The sequence below is a fragment of the Vicugna pacos genome, chromosome 6 (genome assembly GCF_048564905.1).
Source record: "Vicugna pacos chromosome 6, VicPac4, whole genome shotgun sequence".
Lineage (NCBI taxonomy): Eukaryota > Metazoa > Chordata > Mammalia > Artiodactyla > Camelidae > Vicugna > Vicugna pacos.
In genome coordinates this window covers 88,255,500-88,275,345 of record NC_132992.1, presented here as the reverse complement: position 1 = coordinate 88,275,345, position 19,846 = coordinate 88,255,500, and the positions used below count along the sequence as shown (strand labels likewise).

At 32.5% G+C, this 19,846-nt stretch overlaps 1 protein-coding gene across 7 annotated transcripts in view; it reads right to left on the bottom strand.

Annotated features, from left to right (window-relative positions):
* Window positions 1-19,846, bottom strand: part of PAPOLA (poly(A) polymerase alpha) — a 53,420-nt gene that overhangs the window by 14,226 nt on the left and 19,348 nt on the right. For all 7 annotated transcript variants that reach the window (XM_015247668.3, XM_015247669.3, XM_015247670.3 and 4 more), the window contains exons 6-16: window positions 19,450-19,503; window positions 17,405-17,516; window positions 16,665-16,754; window positions 16,436-16,574; window positions 14,861-14,933; window positions 13,439-13,559; window positions 12,399-12,483; window positions 8,074-8,127; window positions 7,426-7,545; window positions 6,034-6,143; window positions 2,621-2,742 (exon numbers count right to left, since the gene is read on the bottom strand). In XM_015247668.3, coding sequence (XP_015103154.1) covers window positions 2,621-2,742; window positions 6,034-6,143; window positions 7,426-7,545; window positions 8,074-8,127; window positions 12,399-12,483; window positions 13,439-13,559; window positions 14,861-14,933; window positions 16,436-16,574; window positions 16,665-16,754; window positions 17,405-17,516; window positions 19,450-19,503 — 1,080 coding nt within the window. The remainder of the gene's footprint in view (window positions 1-2,620; window positions 2,743-6,033; window positions 6,144-7,425; window positions 7,546-8,073; window positions 8,128-12,398; window positions 12,484-13,438; window positions 13,560-14,860; window positions 14,934-16,435; window positions 16,575-16,664; window positions 16,755-17,404; window positions 17,517-19,449; window positions 19,504-19,846) is intronic.

Here is a 19,846-nt window from a genome sequence, read left to right as displayed (position 1 = left end):
GGATGATCTGTGATGAAGGTTTTAACTGATTGCCCTGAATATAAAACCATTAACCTGCTTTGCCTCTGTGTATGGCACAAGAGACTTCAATGCCAAGAAATCATAGATATTCTATCAAAACTTTCTAATAAAAGATAAATGAAAACAGAACATACTACAGAGAGAAATAAACACATTTTTCTGCATTCAGACCTAGGTCCAATTCACATCTCGCAGTACCTGACCTTGGGTAAGTTTGTGAATCGCTCTTTCTTCTGTAACAGAGACAATACCTACTGGTTGCTGTATCATTAAATACAGAATACATGTATTTTTATTTGCAAATTGCAGTTAATAAAAGGAAGCTATTACTAAGAGTCCAAAGAAAAGAATCATGCACCTAGATTTCTAGACACTTGTTTTCTTGTAAAGACAAGAAAGTGCTATTTTACTAGTGGAAACTTGGAAATAATTTAAATCATGTCAAATAGAGGACAGACTTAATCATACTGTAGCTGTACAAAGAAATACTAAGCAGTCATTTAATATTTGTAATACATTCGGATAGTCACAATATAGAAAGCACTCAAAAAAGGAGGTCACAAAATGATAAGTATCATCAAAAACCTTTTAAAAAGAAGTAACTGTGGTTACATATGTGCACCAAGTAGTCTGTATAGAAATAAACTAAAACGTTAAGACCAGCAATTACTGGGTGATGAGATTATAGTTAAACTTCATTTGATACACATAATTTTTGGACTAATCAATAAATTTCTGATCACTAATGATTCTTCTTATAATCTAGATTATATCTAGATAGATACTACCTTAAGCAATCAAATAAAAATCAGACTTACTTGATGTTGTTTACTAGTTTTTCCAAGTATCAATACTGCCATGTAAACACAAGTTTTAAAAGGTAATCTGAATCAAAGGTTCTGGAAAATCTAATTATCTCATTTATAAATAACTCTTTCTTTTTTACTGAAACAGCTAAGTATTAAAGAACATAACCTATTTACTTTCACTTCTAAAATCACATGAAAATGTTTATATATTTTTGTATGTTATAAACACATCAGAAGACAAATATTTGACTTGACACTTTGGTTTAAAAATAAAATTAATGGTAAATTTTATGTTAAGTATATTTTATGACAAAAAATAGATTGCTCAGGAAAAGAACAGCACATTTTTGCCAGTTTCCAGATGATTTGATAACTCAGAAACCATCGGTTGAGAAGAGAGTAATTAACAAGTTAATCTGTATGAAGGCTTTAATGTAATACATTTTTTAATGAAACGTGCTTTCAAAATTGCATTTTACACACAACCCACCCCAAAACACCAAGTACCCTACCCCCAGGTTATGACTAATGATAATGGTGATAATAAAAACAAATATGAGCATTTTGTATGTGCCAGCCACTAGTCTGAACTACCTTTTACAGGTAATGACTCATTTCATCCTCACAAAATACATAATGAGGTAGGTAAAAATATTTCCTATTTTTAAAAACAAGGTAAATCAAGAACATGGTATTTGTAATATTATTTGCCAAACTCTCAAAGCTAGGGGGCAGAGGGATCTAAACTTGAACCAAGGAGTCTACTGTAAAATTCCTGCCCTTGATTTAGATACTGTTATATAATATATTCTATGTTTTTAACATATATTACATATATATATATATACACACACACACACACACACACATATAAATACATACACATATTCCATGTTTTAAGAAACAAAACATTAAAAAGTTGATGCCCTCTCTGTTAATTTCATTCCTCTCTTCCCAATCTCAGCTTCAGATACCCAACCATTATCCAGAAGGTGGTGGTTCTCATCCTCTAACACATACTTTCATTTCATATTCTATCTTTAAAAATAAATTGTTTCACATTTTTTAAACTTGTAAAGTTTATATAAAAGTACCAATTGGTACACATTCATCTGTACTTTTAAACTCAACATATTAACGTGTATCTCTAGTTCACTTATTTTCACTGTTATATTCCATTATAAGAATAAGCCACTTCTGAAATCACTTTAAGTAAAAATGAAATTGTTATTTCTGCACTAAAATTCCATTAAGTCCAAATAAGGAAAAAGACAGCTAATATAGTAAGTTACCCAACAGGAAGCACTAACACCAGAACAACACATTACAAAACAGTAAGTCTGCTTACCACAGTCAGTGATCTTTATACTCAATAATTTATAGTTTTTAAATAATATACATGTATAATTCTTATGCAAATAAAATCTTTTTCATTAAAAAAGTCACAATTTCCTGGATCCACATATTACCTAATTCTGCATATTTTTTAAAGGAAAGGAAATTAGACACTGATGTGAGATATTAAAGGATACGAGTAAGAGACTTCAAAAAGAGAGTATAAATATATATAAAATAAGGATAAGGAGCATTGCCACTAATTTGAGCTCTGAAGGAAGCATGTGCAGAAACCTGATTAGGAATAAGGTTTCACCTAGTGGAATTTCTTCTCAAAATGCTGTGATCTATTTCAAATATGACTTATTAACTGAGCCTAAATTCTGAAGTGCTGACAGGCTGGATACATAAAACATTATGTTAGTAATGCTTTTGTAAGTACTTTCTAAATTTACCTTTTTCTTTTTCTGAAGCACATGATTAGGCAGTAGTTGATGGAGTTGCTTTCTTTTTACATGCATTGCAGCAATTTTCATGTCCACCTCAAACATCTTGCTGTTTATTGCTTGCCTATAAACTACACAATTAGGAAATTGTTACAAGAAACAGAAACATTTTAATAAAGGCAGTTAAACTCACCCAGAAGCTAAAGTAGAAATCTATTTTCCATCAATACTACCTATCTGTAAAATTAAAACGTCAGAATCTATCTCTAATCTGACATATTTCTTTGCCTAAGCAAACTCTAGTACAGTAAGTGCCTTTTAACACAAGGTATACATAATGAATAAAAGCACAGAGTATATTAATTCTTCCAGTGTAGTAACTTTTAAAGCAATAAAAGAGTAACTCCTTAAGAAATGGCAGAATTGGAGAAAAGGGCTTTCTTAAACCCATACTCATTTATGCTACCAGTATAATTTAAAATTCTACCCCAAGTATGTAATAAATGCAGTGAAACAAAACAATGCCTGAAATACCTTTTCAAGGATCTGCAAGATAAAATTTTAAGACAAGTTATACCATATTTTCTATTACAGAAATAACTTACATAACAGAGATCACAGGAATAACAGGGAAAAAAAGATAAAAACACATTCAAATAATTTAGTTCCAGAGGGTCCCAAAATGGAAAAAACCATTCACTCAGTCATGTAAGTACTGGGCACCTATAATGTATCACAGGTGCAGTGGGATGTAGCTGAAAATAGAGACCAAAAGAACTTCAGGGTCCACATTCTAGTGGGGAAAATATAAAAACAGACAGAAAGTAAAATGTATTTCGTACCCAATCAGTGACAAGTGCTATGGAGAAAACACTGAGTAGAGAAGACGACGGGAACGTCAGCCTAGAAACTGAGATCACGTCTGAGCGGAGACTCAGGTGAAAGTGAGGAAACACACTGAGAGCACCTGGTGGACCAGCATTCCAGGAGGAGCAAACATCGAGGACAAAAGGCCCTGAGCATGCCTAGGATGTCTGAGTAACCCGCGGATGAGGCAGAGGTCATGGGGAGGCAGCAAAGTAGGAATCCGTAATTCCTCATCTGCAATTCTAAAATCCCAAAAGCTCCAAAAACAGAAGTTTCTCCTAACTGATACCAAAACTCATGTGGCAACAAACCCTCATCTGAATGATCTGTGGCTGTTTAGTATCTCTGCCTTTACTTAATATAAATACTGTACAGAAATGTTACTCTTTGACTATCAATTGTTGTCCTGGGCCCCACTGGGAACACTTCTTACGAACTTTATTACCATTCTGGCCTCAAGACACATGGATAAAGGATTCTGAACTTATAACAGAAAATGAAGACAGAGACATAATGAGAAGACTAGATCACAATAAAAGCTTGCAAACCACAGTAAGGATCTGGACTTTTATTCAGCGTGAGATGGGTAGCCATTAGATTTCAAGCAACTGAGACATGATGTGGCTAAATATCATGTTGGATGCTGACTGAGAAGAGCTAAAAAGGGACAAGGGCAGAACAGGAAAACTATAGCAGGGATCCGGAAGAGCAGTGCTAAGAGGTTTGGACTAGGGTAACAGCAACAGAAACAGCTATCAGTAGCAGTAATCTTAACATACTCAGAAAGTAGAGGCAAAAGGATTTTTTAATAGATTAATATCAAGTATGGAGAAAACAGGATTCAAGGAAGACTGCAAGATTTCTAGCCTGAACAACCACAAGGACACAGCTGCCAATGCCTGAGATCAGAAAGATTTGAAGAGAAGCTGGAGGAGACTGAGGGTAAGCATTTGAGTTTCCAACATGTTAAATTCGTTTTATGAGAAAATCCCACAAAGCATTCCACTAAAATGTTTCAAGATACAGGACAACGAAGTATTTCCTTTCCAAAATACCTGGGAGTTCCTTTAAAATCTTTTAAAATCTTTAAAATCTTCATTAGTACAGTATCTGAAAAGCAGTTCAACTAGGTGCAATGTACAAAACAAGTATGTAGTCCAAGGGTCTCGGGTGGTTTGTTAGTTTCAGTTGACATCAGTTGATGTCAGAATTTTTACTTTGGAAAAAACCACTTCTGTGGTCAGCAAGTGGAGTTATCACACTCCAAATCACACCCTTAAAATCATATGAGTGTTTTTGCTGTCATAACGATTAAAGGGTACTGCTTGATAGAGACACTATAAATATTCTTCATTGAGGACAGTTCTTCACAATGAAAAACTGTACCATGTCTTACTTACATTCCTAAAGCTGAAAAATCTACTTATCAATTATTTGAACAAAGAATTCAACTCAATTTTACATAAAAGCAAGGTATTTTTAATCCGAATTTTCTAGGAACGTAACCACCATGTACAGCAAGAGATCACCTTTCATTTTATTTGAAACTTTAATTTTTTATCATGTTACCAATGGCAATGCTACTGATGGTCTCGGAATCACAACAGATAACACCTAAATTAGTAGGAATTCATAGATATTCCACTTCCAGTGATTCTACACATAGGCAGAATCACCTTCTTAAGTATGTCTTCTAGTCACTGTACCTGTATTTACATACTGAAATACGTATTTTTTCTTTTATTTCTCCTTTACATTTAGTTGATACTTTAAAAAATTTTATCAACTTTTGTCTCTTCTTGAAGGAGGTAAAAAACTTAATGTTACATTCAAATGTCCTTAGGGGAAGACTCTTTATTGGGGACAGGTGAGAGTGACACACACTGAATTTTTTTTTTTTTTTTAAGGAGAGGAAAAGGAGAGACGTATGAAAGAAAAAAGAATTAGTCCCTAAAGAAGATGCATTTTCATCACTGTCCCCAATCACATTCGCCATTCAATTTAAAATTTGAATATCTATATACAGCCTTAGCTTCTGTCAACTGTAACCACCATTAGGTCTTTAGTTAAACCATACTACCTTGTATCTCAGGGTATAGGTCAATCTGAAATGTAGTTCTAATCATCCTATTCCCCACCCATGAATTAACACTTGAGTCTGTATCTGACACAGAAGATAAATTTCCTCATGTTACCAGAAGTTTAGTTTCATAAATTTTAAGATTCAAGATTATTGAAGCTATCGGACATAACTCACTCTTTTAAGACAATCAAATATTCAGGTGGTTTCTAATTTCATAAGTAACCATGGGCAAATTAAATTTAAAGTGGTTCAACCACTTAACTTCAGGTCTACCACAATAGAAAAAAAATCATTTCTATATTAGACATCACTGAAACTAATAACTAATCCAAAAACATAAAGGTTACTTTGATGATCACTGTTCAATATTCTTAAGTAATTTTAACAGTTATTGCAAATATCACTATTGGTATACATAAAGACAAATTCAAATATGCAAGTACATGTCTTGATTATCTAAGCAGAAATATACCTGTATCTGTGAAAGACTGAATATCATAGGTGAGATCAACACTGAGATTTTCAGAGTTTTCTGTTTTTTTAAACACTAACCCAATCACCCACATCGTGCGAAATTCTTCCCTGTAAAGTAAGAAGAGTATTACCATAGTTTATCAGGATTTCATGAAAATAGTTATCAATGTGGTTGACAAGCTGGAGTATATGGAAAAACTTAGAATACAAATACATAAGCAAACTAAGTAAAGTTCTAAACCGAACTTCATCAAAACTCAAATTCCTCCCCCACACCTGTCCCCTTTATTTCTATTGCTATATAAATAGTCCCCTATATTCCTAGGACAAATACACTCTTCATTATCTATGTACTGACAGCCAGTGTTCTTAATGATGATCCTAAGTACCAAAGGCACTGCAAACAAAGAGAAATTTTGTTCATACTAATGAAAGGAATGGTGTTTTAGAAAAATTTAAAACAAAAGAAAAAGTCTAGGTATAAAAATTCAACTAGAACTTAATATACATTCCTTAAACTTTTAAAAATTGAAAAGGCCACATGAACAGCAATCTGACCACAGCATAACAAGAAAAATGGGTTGATACATCTACTGAATGGATCACAGTCTTTTAATAAGTAAGACTGCAACAACAACAACAAAAATTATAAAAACCTCAAATGACAACTCTACATGAATCAGAGTAATAGCTATTCTATTACAGCATAATCTTAAATGATCCATTCTCCAGTATTTTCAATCTTCCTTTAATGCTACTGTTTTGTTTTTTTTTTTTAAAGCTCACTACTAAAACTCCCCTCACCCTCCAAATACAACAAAGAAGTGTAGGCAAAGTAGAATTTCATATAGGTAATAATACAGCAGCAATCAAACCAGAAACTGATCTATAAAAGACCCTTAAAAGAATGAAGTGAGGCAGCTTTTAACAACATTTTCTCAATGTTCCAGAATCTAACACAATTCAAATTTTTGCAAGGTCAATTAAAGAATGTTCTGTTTTTTTGAAAAATTAAGATAAAAGGCAAAGATTGATGTTTGGTATAGCAGCTATTCTGTAAACTACTCTATAAAAAAGGGGGGAAGGAATGTTAAGAAATGTTAAAGTGCAGATCTACAAAATCTGAACTCAAATTAGTTAACAGGCACCTCATTACCATACACCACTATCGGCAAAAACAATTTATTTCAGGGGTGATTTTTCTCAGAAAGCCATCTTTCTCTTCAATGTTTCCGATCAGGAAACAATAAATCATAAACCTCAAACTGGTCTGAGCCATATACTATCAACAGGGTAGTGACTCAAGTTATTACAAACTGTCTTTATAAAACTTCCATGGCAAAAACTGAAAAGGGGTGGGGAAACTGGACTGAGTTAGAAGACTGCTTACTTGTCAGGATTTTCTTTGGGTGCTGGAAATGACTGGGGATTCACATGCGCCAGTGTAATGAATTCATTCTTCTCCAAACTTCCAACCAGGATTCGAATTTTTGATTCCACCAAGCCCACCCTGAACAAATGTCATGTATTATTAATGAAAATTCTGGTTAATTCAGAAAGATAAAATGCACAAAATCAAGTATATTTGTGTAAAGCTGTAATATGAAGATCACAACTTAAACACACATGGGGGCAGTTCAACTGTCTAAATTTCCGCAGATAAAACTAAAGCCTTATGTTCTACCTCAAAAATGATGAAGCAACAACTAGGGGAAGAAGAAAACCAACCCATATTTCAAACTAGGAAGGTCACAAAAGACATGCCCACAAATATTTTAAAGAAAAAAAAATCATTTAACTAGAAAAAAGTACGTTAAATATACAGTTAAGAAATGATACATGGCTCTCTATAAGGCAAACGAAAGTTGTATATGGATCTCCAAATTCCTATACTTTCATTACAAGCAGCAAAGCTCCATTTATGAACAAAACCAAATTGGATGTTTTAAGGACTTTCATCTCCTACTGTGCTCTGTGGCTATCTGATTCATTTTGAAGTTTTGTTTATTTTTTTGGTAAAGTCTAATCTTATACTCACCATTCTAGGCGTTGTTTTTCTGTTGGTGCACTTGCTAGAAGTACAATATAATGCCTTTGAAGATAAAGACAACATGCTATTTATTTCATTTAAGTGCTCTGTGCTGGATATTAATACCATAATGTAATAAGCTTCGTGACAGTTACAGATCAGCATCAATTTAGCAAGAGAGAACTGCAATCTCACTTTGCACATAAAATAATAAATGCTAAATTCCACAAGTTTCTAACTACTGGTGAGTTTAATTCTTCTAAAAAAGATGGTGACTTTATGAATAATTACCCAAAAAGCAGCTTAATTCAAAAACACTGAATAAACATCAACTGATAATTTGGTTCAATGATTCTGGTGGAGTGCTTTATCTATAAAGAGATATCTCACTAAAATATAATCTATTAAAGCAAAACCATTTTAATGTAAATAAAAGCACCAAGGCTTTGGCCACAAAAATGGGATCACTAAATATACACACATTACATCAGTAACTTCGAAAATAGTATCAAATACATCATGCTTTTTAATTCAAATTAAAAGGTAGCAAAAATTAAACTGAATACTTAAGTTAGGCCCCGTGATTCTTTTCAATTAACAGTATGAATTTCTATAACAAAGAAGCAGACATCATTAATGTGAGAAAAACAAAGAAGTCTGATTTCTATGTGGAATCCAATTCCACTCAAGTTAGAGAAAAAGCAAGTTTTCATTTCAGAAAACACCATCATGACCAAGTATCAACTTTAAACCTGTTTAAAACAAACTATTTACAACTGAAGTATATTCATATAACTCAATTTCATAAGACTAAAAAAAAAGTTCAATCCAATAGACTTTTCTACAAAACCCATTTTAGGTGTTAGAAGCCAAACTTCTCACCAGAAACAACCTCAAAAAGCAAACTGACAGCATTATCTAGTCCAGATACTAGTTAAAGAGTGTGACCAAAAATTTTAAATTAACTTCAAGTACTTTTAACCTTAGATAACAGAGGTTAATATACATAAATATGAAAACATGTAAACAGAAATAGAAATACGCAATCCAAATCCATACAGATCAATACTTCCTTGCTGTTACCAGTTTAATTTGTTCAGCAATTATTTGGAGCAAACTAAATATACAGAACAAACACAGAAAGCCCAAATAAATATGCCAATAAAAGTCACATAAAAGCACTAAAAGCTCATGCATTTTATGCATTCAAAAACCCTTCATGTGGCCTTAAATGCTCTTAAATCAAACAAAATCCTAACAAGCTCAGTAACCTGATTTCCAGTTCCCTAGGAATGTGAAAATGGACATCAGATTTTTTTTAAAGGGGGTAGGGGATAGAGAAAGAACTCTCTGACAAAGGTTTAAAAACTTACAACAGGAGAAGACAAAGTATAGAAAGCAGGCATGCACACAAAAACTCAAAAAAAAGCAAAGTTGCCTGGGTACACTTAACATAGGGACAAAACTCCCTCAAGTCTCTAAATCACTCTTACCACACTGAAATGGATACCCTTAATGACCACCTGAGTCTTGAACAAAAGCTTAAATGATATACAGTGTTCTCTATTTACAGCAGAACATAAAATCTACTTGAGCATGATCTTGTTGGCAATTCAAAATTTTAAAGCCTGAAGCGCTTAATTTTGGTTCTTACTGAAATCCAGGGTAGATGAGGGGAATCTACTCTGCACATAACTTATGCATAAAGGTGTCTGTTTAAATGCAGCTCAAAGTGTTAAACAAGTATTTATACTGAAGTTAAATGTCCTTTACTCAGGCACACTTAAGTAAATAGGAAGCGGAAGATATAAAATACAGTAATTAAGTTTAATAGGAATAACCTGCCATTAAGGATTTGCAAGACTCACCCAAGATACTGAAAACAAAATCCCAACTCAATTTGTTAAGTTTTCAAAACGAGAATTTGCACTCAATTCTTGTATGTGCACTGAAAATCTAACTCCTAGACAAAAATCCTTGTAATTCCATTTAGTAACTCATGTCCAGGAGTTACAGTTCACATATTTTTGAAGTTTTTAAAAAATTTTAAGGTTAAATTATTCTATACACACATACTCTTTAAAATTATAAATTATCCATCTTATTCCTGATTTGGCCTTTTCCCCTAAAACCTTTCCCTGTTTTCTAATGAAATGGAACATCTGAAATAAATATTCACATTTCCTATGTCAATAATGATTTATTTTATTGGTTACTTACGTCAGCTTTAATATCTTAAAGGTAAAACATGAAAAATATTTTCTTAGAACTATACAATTTCGCAAGACAATGTTACTCCTTTTTTCACAAGGAACACTAATACCTTCTGAAAAATGGTTTGTGTGCTCTCTTAGACAAATGAAATTTCTTTCTTGGTTCCCTCCCTTCTAAGAATGGCAGGCAGGTATGTTACACAGGACGTAAAATCCTATACATACCAAATACAGTATTTAACCAACTTTGACTCAAGGGAAAACTAAGGATTTCAATTCAGTCGTATAGCTAATCTTTGGGCTAATTCATACAATACGTTTAAAGAAAACTTCAAATCTGAGAACATATCTAAGTCTAATTACAGCAATCACTAATTCTTTAACAGGAAATTTTTGAAATAGAAGTAGAATTTGGTACAGTTAAAATTAGCCCATTGTTGCCAAGTTTTTAAGTTTTTTTCCCAGGACTCACAGCTTAAAATTAAATTTTCCTGATATAATTTCATCTGTTTGTTACTATATCCTCATACTTAACTATGTTTAAATAAGGTTATCTTTAATAACCTAAAATAATTTTGATTGTTTCAAAATAATCCAATAAAGACAGTAATCTATAAATCTTCTAATCAGTCAGCAGAAGACTTTATAGGTACTATTTGGCATAGATTGAAAGATAGCTTAAGTTTTAAAAGATTAATCAATCAAGCTTTAAAAACCACCTTCAAAGTTCTTGTAATGTAGGTTTATCCAAATAACGTTATCAAGGTTTGTTCAATTTCAACACTAATCTTTCTCAAAGAGAAAAAGCAAGCACATAGAACTTAGGTACTTAGAACTTTGTTCTACCACCTCTTACTCCCAAGAGGAAGTGAGACAGGAGAAAGAATCAATCTAGCCTCATCTCTGACTCTCAGGGATTACGAGATGCTGACACTCTTCCGCAAGACCAATTTCTTTATTATTCTCCTTACAAGTAATCATGTACTCTTTTATGTTATAGTTTTTAAAGTTCAGAATATATGTTTGTTAGTTTAAATGTTCAAAAGTACTACCTCAACAGTAGTTAAAATAAAAAAAAACAAAGGAAAATTATCTGTCAAATGGAAAAACACAACTTACGGGGAATAAGTAATAAACAAGAACATTCAATGTTATGCTACTTAAATTTTACTGACAATGCAGTGCTCCCAGAACACAACAATTAAGCTGGCTCCATTATTGCTTTTTCATGCAAAAGATACAGAAACAAAACACAGAGACATCATGAAGGTCATCATTCTTGTTTTTAATTGGGGAAATAGCATAAAGCAATCTTGCTTAGATTATTACAAAACACAATCCAACACAAGATCAAATGGTCCAAAAAGTTTCAAGCATTAAAGAAAAAAATTTTTTTTTTTTAAGTGGGACTTTGGCAAGTTTTCAGCTCAGGGCAAATAAAAGTGCAAGTCCATTTTTTTTTAAAAAGTAAGGTTTATTATAACTTACAGTTTTCATCAAAACCAACACAATCAGGCTTTTAACCTGTACTAAGGTATTAGACCATTATATTAAAACCATTAGTAAAAAAATATTACACCCACTGAGAGTTCATGAAAATGATTTGTAGAAATATGTGAAGGGGCTTTCTTAACATTAGGGGGAAATTATAGGCCAATCATGTGCTGTAACTACTGAAAACATTTTACTATCTACATTTACTGACATTTTTATTAGCTTTGCCTATATTATAGAGAAACTTAATGATAAATAAAGTTTCCAGAACTAGCTGAAAATATTTAGTTACTTAATAGAGAATATTAACTACAAATTTTAACAGTTCAGGTATACAGATTTAGAATTTTGGTGATGACTAACAAGCCTTCAGAACCTATGATGCTACAAATGTAGAAATTCATTTACATCAGGCAGCAAAACTGTAGTAACTACAGCTTTGACAAAGAAATAATAAGGAGTTCATTAAAAACAGTATGCCCTTTGTGACAGGAAGAAAACTTGTATAGAAGATGTTTAAAGGAAAATTCAGAACTACATTAGTCTAGCAAGAAGAGATGTCACATATGCTACCATTAAACCAATACATAAGAGAGCAACGTGTCCAACATGCCTTAAAATACATACTTGTACTTTTGAAAGAAGTTTGGAGCTTCAAAAAGTTTGGACCACTCTGCCTTACTCAGCAAAATTTCATCTGTGATAGCAAGACCTAAATTAAAAACATATTAAAATGTTTGCATGCTTCAGTCTAAGAATCTAGAATTTCAAAGATCTTAAATATACCACATGCATTCACTGTAATTCTATAATCATATTTTAACACAGCAATTTTAGTCTATGACTCTAGAGCATAAAGGTCCTTACATACATACACTCCAAACAGCTGGAGGATTTTTTTTTTTGGAGATCCAGGTTTCTGGTAAATTACCATTACTCTAAAATGCCATGCTCATAGAACGACTCTCCCAAAACTGAAGCACTGTAGTTACCCGAGAGAAAAAAAATTCCCATAAGCTTTGCTTCTTGCCTTTCTAAAAAAGTTTTCCCATAAAAGAATAGCTATCTTCCCATGAGGAGCCTCTTTAGACAACACAAAAGAACTTTTCACTTGAGTTTGAAGTTGGTAGTCATAGAACTGCTTCTATTTCCTTGACTTGTGTCAAATTAAACAATCCCGTTCTAGCTACTTCCCTCTAAGGCCATTCAGCAGTAGCTACTCCTTCAAGTTAGCAGTACTCCTGGGATCCAGAAAAGTTTAGCGGTTATTACAAAATAATGGGCAGTTTGGCCAAAATCCTGCTCAAATTTCCTTCCAAGTATATAATAGCCTAGAAAATCCTCTCATGTCACCCACTGGAGACATAACTATTTCACTGATAATTTTACATGGCAACTGTATGGCACTAAACCATAAAGGCCCAGCTAAGGATACAGCTTTAAATCTTGGTTAATCGTCTAATATACAATCAAAAATAAATTGCCTAAAAAGAAATTAAACTAAGGTTTTTGAGTTAGTTCTCAAATATAAACTGTAATCAATAAATAAGCACCAAAATCCACTTCAGCAAATGCTTTCTTCACTTTAACTCCATACCCGACTACTGGGTGTACAATGGTACGTAAATCCTTCATGTATAAAGGAGAGCATAAGCATAAACACTTACCTTGTTTAAACTCCTCAACCATGACCATCCGTGTTGAAACGGACACATTGTACGTGGAGTTCTGTTGTGGGTATGCTGGTGTAATTATAGGCATAAGATGGTACCTATCACTGGGGTTTACCTACATACAACAACAGCCAATCAGTTTCTTCAAGTACATATGCAACAGACACTTGGACTTTTTACCCCTTGTTAAACTGAACCAATGATTAAATGTTATTTCATTCATAGCTGGAGTTGAGAAAGAAAAACCATGTAAAGAGACACTGTTTTTATCGAAATTCTTTACAGAATTAGAGATTTGGTCTAAACTAATGGTTTCTTTCAATCATTTGGGCATGACTATTTTGGTAACCTTACTAGAAATAGTGTGCCTGTCAAGCAAAAAAGGTTCTACTTGGGCATCTATTGATGTTTAGTTTTTCTTTTTTCAACAACAGAAAAAGGGATGCACACACAATTACACTTTTGAGAAATGTCATATTACAATATGTTCTGTGTAAAACGAATTCTAAACAAGCTGGAAACTTAGTTTTTAATATACCTTTAACTTCTCAGGAGTAGAAGCTTATTAACACATGATGAAATTACATTATGTTGGTCTCACTGAGATAATGAAATGATTTAATAACTGTTATTTTAATCCATTTACTAATAAAAGTGGCATATTTCCACAAAGTAAACTGTAAACTCCTACGAGGTTTGGAAAACTTGAAAATACACAGCTTAATGTCAATAACAAAACTTAAAACTGACTGCATTTTTGATACCGTAATAGCAAATTAATGTAGAAAATGGAATTTTATAAACCTAGAAAGCCTTATTCAAACCTAAATTTCTTTTCTCAATTAATAAAGTGCATGTTGTTAACAGCTAAACTGAGTAAGCAGTAAAGGTCATAACTTACGAAGAAGCAGAAGGGAAGCTCCTCTTTAGCCCAACCATGCCTTTGTAATCTGAATTATCCAAACCAATTTTTACAATTACATCAGAGCAATTAAAAGTGATATTGCTGAGAAGTTATCTGCCACAGTTAACATTAAGCAACAGCTTTCCTATAATAACCCAATTTTAACAGAATATTTAGAGCAAACAAAAAAAATACAGGGATTTTTAGTATCCTTTTATTTTTTTTTAAGCACAAATGCCCACACAACTTTGACTTACAAGGTAGTTCTATGTAGAATAAATTAAAATGTTAGTGACCTTGATATTAAAAACTATGTACAATTAAATGTAGTTTACAGGGTACATAATTATGCTTCTCACATCAGGACAATTATAGTTGAGATTAAAATAAAGTGTAATACGAACATGTCCACTCATACGTAAAAGGATGGAAGTCTCCCTAAAGTTTATGCAGATGATTTTTACTTGTTATTGCACAGTGTGAATTTGTAGGGGAAAAAATAATACACTAACCCTTGGGTCCCATACAGGCAAATTAAGATTGCATTCTTCAGGCTGTTTCAATAGGACTGGATTTGGCCATTCCCTGTTTAAAAAGATTGTAGCACTTGATAAGACTATTGGATATTACCATCTATGTATTTTGTTAAACATAACAGCATTTGTGAATGTGATCCTTCTTCATTCATTTTGCACCCTTGGTATATATACAATCTTTTACTCCTTTCTGTCGACGTTAGACTACTCGAAATACTTTTCCTCTATGAAATTAACTTAAACCATTTGGTAGTTTTCTCCGACTGAAGTCAAACATCTGTGCCTCTCAAAAAACTGATAAAGCACTAAGTTAAGAAGTACTATCTCAAGGCATCTGATGTGTTCACCTCAGGATAAACCCCCTCTGAAAAGACAAAGATCCTGTCTTTACATTAGCTCCATCCAAAGACAACTGAGGATAAAAAGTTAGCTCATTATAGGCAAAGAAGTATAAATAACTATAAAAACTGACGAGGAAAAATTTTCTCTCTCATGACTTTAAGGTTATACAACATGAATATGTGAAATAAAACTCTGGGGCATGAACACGTTTTCAAGATGTGTTCTATGAATTAGCTACTTCAGTCCTTTAGAGAGGAGATTAAAAAACATTTACTATCTTTAATATCAACGTTAGCTTCTTAAAAATATTATTTATTATGTGTGTGTAGCTTTAAGAGAAATTCTCACATTTTTCTCATTAAACCTGGTTATATGATTAACTGCTATCAAATCCATAAATTATAGCACATGTACTGAAAAGTGTGGCACAGTTCTAAATTATAAATGTCTCCAGTAACTCTGATTTTTATAAAATAACTAGAATTCTTTTCAGAGGGAGGAGGTACAGAGGCTGGCACAAATAGGGAGGAAAGACAAATCTTTAAAATCAATTTGATTAAAAACCAAGAACTCAACCTGTTAAGCCAAAGTAACTAATATGAAATGGCAATAATCTCTCATCTTACTTTTCTTAAAAGAAATAATGGCTGACAAATGTGACCATGCTGAAATGAGAGAGCTTAAAAAAAGGAAAAAATCTCCTGAGTTAATGACTAATCTCAAAGGGATGATCAATTGCTTTTTTTTTCAAGCACTTAGTTATTCTTAAAAGCTTTACATACATTTACATCTTTAATACTCTACCAAAGATAAATGGGCAGCTGAATGCAAAAAGCAAGAAGCTAATGGCCTACAGATTTAGAAGAACTCAAAGAGTAAATTAAAAGAGGTGGTATATGTAAGTTTTATCCAAAGTAACTGATATCACAACCTATCAACTCATTGGATTTTAGCAGACATTATAGCTAAAATTCAGAGTGTATTTAGAGAGTACAAATAGCACCTGCCTTACTATCATGGGAAAGCTAGGGGAAAGGAATGAAATTTAGGCTTGCCATTTACATACAACATGATCTCCCCCAGGCTACCTAAACTGCTACATTATGAACTAAAATTTGAATCTGAAACCAGCTCCAGAAATGTCATAGAAATAAGACTAAACTTCAGTGTCTACAATCAATTTTATTTTAATATAATCTAAACACATACCATTTAGAAAATACCAAGAAAAATTTATGTACAAGAGTTGATGCTATTGCATTTGGATAAAGCTGGCAAGTTCTTGCTACTAGCATAGCCCAGGAAACACCACCGAGGAAACCTAATATATTGGAATAGATGTTGTGGCCTGTTGACAAGGGAAAAGCAAAAAGAAAAGTTAGTGTTGAACAAAAGCTTAAACATTTTTAATAAGCTAGCCAACAAATTCTGAACTCACGTTTGGCCCACAGTTTGATAGCTCTCAGGGTTAACCTGAAGTTGTCAATGTTTGGTACTAGATGTAAAATTTCATCGGTTACCCTGCAACCTGATTAATAGGAGTGGGGGGAGGGGGAGAAAAACAAAATTAAATCATCGAAGTTAAATGGTATTATCACTTTAAAATTTTCTGAGATTAATGTCAAATTAAATAAAAATTTACTTGGCAGAATCAGTAATGTTAATAAAAAGGCAAAGAAAAAAAAGAAAACTTCTATCTTCCAGCACACATACTACCCTAAACCAAAGAATCTAAACTGTAATTTGCCTTATCTCAAACTTTAACCCATAATTAAAATGTCTTCCAGTTCAGATATACTGATGAAGGTTTGATCCAGTTATGTTTTCAAGAACTGTTCTACAAGAGCATGGTAATAAGCAATGCTAAGACAAGCGTTAAAAGGTAACCCTTTTAAATACAACAGTTGAAACGGTACAAAGGTTACCAAGATTAAAACTGAGAGTTTCATGGTGAAACCTATTAAATTAAATGTGCCAGGAATAAAGGAAATAACATAGCAAGACAACAAACTACCAGATACCCCTCTGCAATCTAACTATTCAGTAAAGCTCATTTTATTTAACTTACTATAAATAAACAATATGTTTGTAAAAAAACTTCATTATAAAACTTGAGTTAAAAACTTTCGTATTTGACCAAAACTGGTACTATGCAAAAGGGAGCAGGTTTTAACATACCGTTAAGACTTCTTATGCATCTTATATCTAAGTTTTTAAGCAGACTGTCATCTCGTAAGTCCAAGTCTTCTGGAATAGTCTGCAGTGCTAACCGTGCAAACAAAATATCAATCTAAAAAAAAAAACAAAACTTAACATTTTATATCTGTCAAATTATTTTTAAGGCATTTCTTTAAAAAAGAAAACACTTAGTACTTCTTAAAGCCAGGATCTTCTCATCAGTTGTTAACATGAGAACACCTCCAAAAGGCCAAACAAAATTCTTATCACAGGTATTTTAATCAGATAATGTTAAAACATGGTTAATACTAAACAGAACTTGTACAAATAGCTACTTGTCATTTTAATCATACTAAGTTTACTAAGTTTGCTAAATACATATATACTAGATTACTTAAAATTAACTGTTTAGTTCTCCATCTATATAAACTGTGAGTTTATTATATCCTAAAAGCTGCCCAAATATAAGCCAATATGGTTAAACGTAGCCAAATATACCTGTCAGTAAAAAATGAGCTCCTTCTATTTAAGAACTTGAGTATCTATAATATTACAGTCTGTTTCTTTTTCACTAAACAAAAACAAACAAAAACTGGCTAATTTTGAAAACTTATAGAATGCAACTGACAAAATTGGGTTTTTTCCTTTTCTCGGGGAAAGGTGGAGGGCAAAGAAAGTTGGCACAGATTTGGTAATTATTCCTTAGAGTATGATTTCATGGTTCCAAACTTTGAATGCTGTGAGAGAAACAAAACTCTTTTACAAGATCACTTTGAAAAGCAGTATTTTAAGAGCTTAATGTGAAAACTCATTTAAACATGCAACTACAGGACAGGAAAAAACTGTATACTTACACAAGTAAGTACTCGCGATATAGCCTAAATTTTCCAATGATACAGATTCCAAAAGTCCAGTATCTCTCCCAATTTAAACAGAAATAAAGACTATATGCTCACAAAAAAACAAGTAACTCAAAAAGCAACTCAGTGATGACACTGACTTTTTAAAATAAGTTAGTATAAAATTATTTCACAAAATGTTGAAATGGAAAGGCATTCCCTAAAATAGCATTATTTTATATACAATGTATGGACAGAAAACTAACACATTAAATATCTCAAGTAACCATCTGACTTACACCTCCATCCTGAAAAGTTTAGTTAGGTCTCCCACCCCCTGCCCCCACCCCCTAAAATCTCCCTTTTGTTTGTAATGTTCTTTTTGGGAAAACAGGGCATTGTTTACATTACAGATTGTTTTATATTTATTTAAACTTTGACAATAAATCAAAACTGCCTGAACCTGATAATCCGTTACTAAATTTACTATTTTATGTCTACTTATTACGGTTTGTCATATTTCATAGAAGATAGCAATTATAGAAACCACCTCTTTTGCAAAACAATGAAGTATTATTCTTCTAGTTTCTAAAACCGTATAACCTTTACTACCACCATCAGTGATTTCCCAGCACCATTATGTACAGCGGAAGTAACATAACAAATAACCGAAGTTGCTTCACTGTCAGCTTTGTCGCAACTATTTCCACTCTACACGCTGAAAACCGCAAAGAGAACTGCACGTCATCTCAAGAATTTGAGTTCATATATCCTTCTCTATAAGAAAATATTTCGGTATACGTAACATCAAGTCACAATTTGCTCTCAACTTCTTAAATATTTTATTTGAATGAAGCCAAGGCAGCTCTATTTGCAAAAATATATGGTTAAATTGCCTTAATAAGACTAAAGGTATATAAAATTTGCATATGGAAAAACTATCAAGTAAACCACTCTGCAGCAGCATTTCATAGTCAATATTTCATTACTTCTGGCTATATTTTAGTTCCTAGTTTCACAAGGCTCTTTTTAAAAAAAGACTAAAAATGGTGTATTTACAAATAGGCAGTCACTTCCAATTCAAAAAAACTTAATTCTTATTAATATTACATCAACTTACCAATTATAAAACTTTAAAATAAATCAAGTTTTTAACCTACATCTATCAAAATTACACATAGCAACAGCTGTTTATTTGAACCTTACCTCTATCCCATCAAAACATAGTTTGATAACTGGTACAAATGCTTCTTCAACAGCCTGTGAGAAAATTAAAACAAGTTTAGGGTTTCAGAAACTATGTGTTAGAACTATATTGGTTTTAGTACTTTCAAATGAACGCAATACTTGAAATTGTTTAAATATAATTTAGTACACTGCCTAACATGGACTAGGTTCTCAGTAAACAGATTTAAGACACTAGAATCCTGAATCAGATAAGCCTAGGCTCTTGATCTCTGCCATTCAGATATGTGATGGTGGCCAAGTTGCTTAATATTTATTTTGTGTGCCTCATTTCCTACTCTGTACATAAAATTACAGACTTACTGTTTTATTAGACTTGTTTGTAAAGAATAAAAATGCATGCATACAAATTAAAGGA